Source organism: Sinocyclocheilus grahami, unplaced genomic scaffold (genome assembly GCF_001515645.1).
Source record: "Sinocyclocheilus grahami isolate Dianchi unplaced genomic scaffold, SAMN03320097.WGS_v1.1 scaffold10661.1, whole genome shotgun sequence".
In the NCBI taxonomy this organism is placed as follows: domain Eukaryota; kingdom Metazoa; phylum Chordata; class Actinopteri; order Cypriniformes; family Cyprinidae; genus Sinocyclocheilus; species Sinocyclocheilus grahami.
In genome coordinates this window covers 1-1,748 of record NW_015513367.1, presented here as the reverse complement: position 1 = coordinate 1,748, position 1,748 = coordinate 1, and the positions used below count along the sequence as shown (strand labels likewise).

The 1,748-nt window shown below is 37.4% G+C and overlaps 1 protein-coding gene across 1 annotated transcript; it reads right to left on the bottom strand.

Annotated features, from left to right (window-relative positions):
* LOC107578512 (homeobox protein aristaless-like 4) lies at nucleotides 1-1,437 on the bottom strand (the record flags this gene model as incomplete). Its single annotated transcript, XM_016264463.1, has 2 exons — nucleotides 1-512; nucleotides 1,309-1,437. Coding segments are annotated over 2 exons (447 nt in total), but the record flags the coding sequence as incomplete, so codon positions are not given.
* Between the last annotated feature and the right edge of the window lie 311 nt (nucleotides 1,438-1,748).

Below are 1,748 nucleotides of genomic sequence, written 5' to 3'. Positions count from 1 at the left end.
TCCACACATTCAAGCTCTGAACAATCCACTTCCTCTAAAAAAACTTCAATATTAAATCTCCTACAAGTGTTTTAAAGCTTCTAGCCTCCATTTCTCATGTTCATATTGGCTCCAGATGGCATAAACATTCACCTCATTAGTGCTGACAGCTTAGGGCTGAGGTTGTCTGGTCTTCTGTGTCCCAGATGAAGGCATCATGTGGCCCATGTGATTGCAGAGCTGTGCTCCCTTGCTTTCATACGCAAGCTGGTGATGCTGGAGGATTTGCGATCTGGTTCGATACTGAGATCAAATCCATTAATGGTTCCACCCACTCCAGAGTTGCCAAAAAGACTGCCCATGTGTGTCTGTCCTATGTTCCCAACTGGACTTGGCATACCAAGGAAATCAGACACACCACTAGCAGAGTGAGGGTGAGGGGTCATGCAGGAAGCTACAGTATCACAAGGTACCACACAGCCAGGCACTGGTGAGGCTGCACTGCTGCCACTTAACCATGATGGGTTCTGAATCTAAAAATAAACAAATAAAAACATATTTAATCATTTAAACATATTTGAAAATATGAGTGAGTCATTTGAATTATTAACTGAAACGATTAATTCATAATGATGATTCATTCACAAGTGTCTGGCTATATCCTAATATGCATACTTCCGTATGATATATCAGGTGGAAAACAGTGTGTGGAATGACTAGTATGTCCGAATCCACAATATTCATAAAACAGTATGAAAAAAGTACCTGGATGACCTAATTTGTATTCATATACCCGGATTTCATTCATATACTATTAACATTCATACTACCGTATATAGAACACACTTTTTTTAACAGTTGCAATGTAATAACTAACCCTAATGTAATAAGAAATACCCTACTCACAGAGTACGCAATGTCGGATGCAGCCTCTGCTTTATGAGTGAGTCACTGAACTATTCACTCAACTGTTTCATTCAAAAACATTCATTCTTTCAGGAACAAAACAACTGTCTTTATGAGTGACTCACTGAATCATTCACTCAAATGAAAACAATGATTCATTCAGGTATGCTGCAACTAAATATTGTGGATAAAATAAATATAAACATATGTTATAAATATAATATAAATATATGTAAATATAAACTTCTTGATCATTAATCTGTTGTATAAAAGCAATTGTGTTGCTGGTCTAAGTTCAGCATGATTCGACTGCATGTCACATAATTTTTAAGGACTAATCATAAAACGCAGTTTTTAAATTTAATCAACTACATTTGTATATAGATAGACATTTATGATCGGTAATGCAGATTTTCCTTTTACCTGTGTATAATTTTCTGGTCGTGTAAGAAGAGGAAGCTCATATGCTGTTGAGAAGTGTGTTCGAACCTGCTGCATCTGACCAAAGCGTTCTCTTTTTCTCCATTTGGCCCGGCGATTCTGAAACCACACCTGCAGGAAATAGGCCAAATATCTGATTATTTGTATTATCTGTCTGCAAAAGCCCAAGATTTGGAGTGAATACATTGTGTATTCTATTGTATAAACTTCATGCTGTTTCTATTTTGGTACTGTATTACTGATGCGGCTTATAACGGTGCACATTATTACTTAAGTCTATCTACTGAAAACTGGATTCTCCCTCTAGTGAATTATAGTGAAAGACTGAGCACATGCAAAGGCATAAATCCCAAGGCGCATGAAAGCCATGCCACGGCTCTTTAGCTGACGTCTTTAATGTGCTGTCCACACTGCGCTATTTA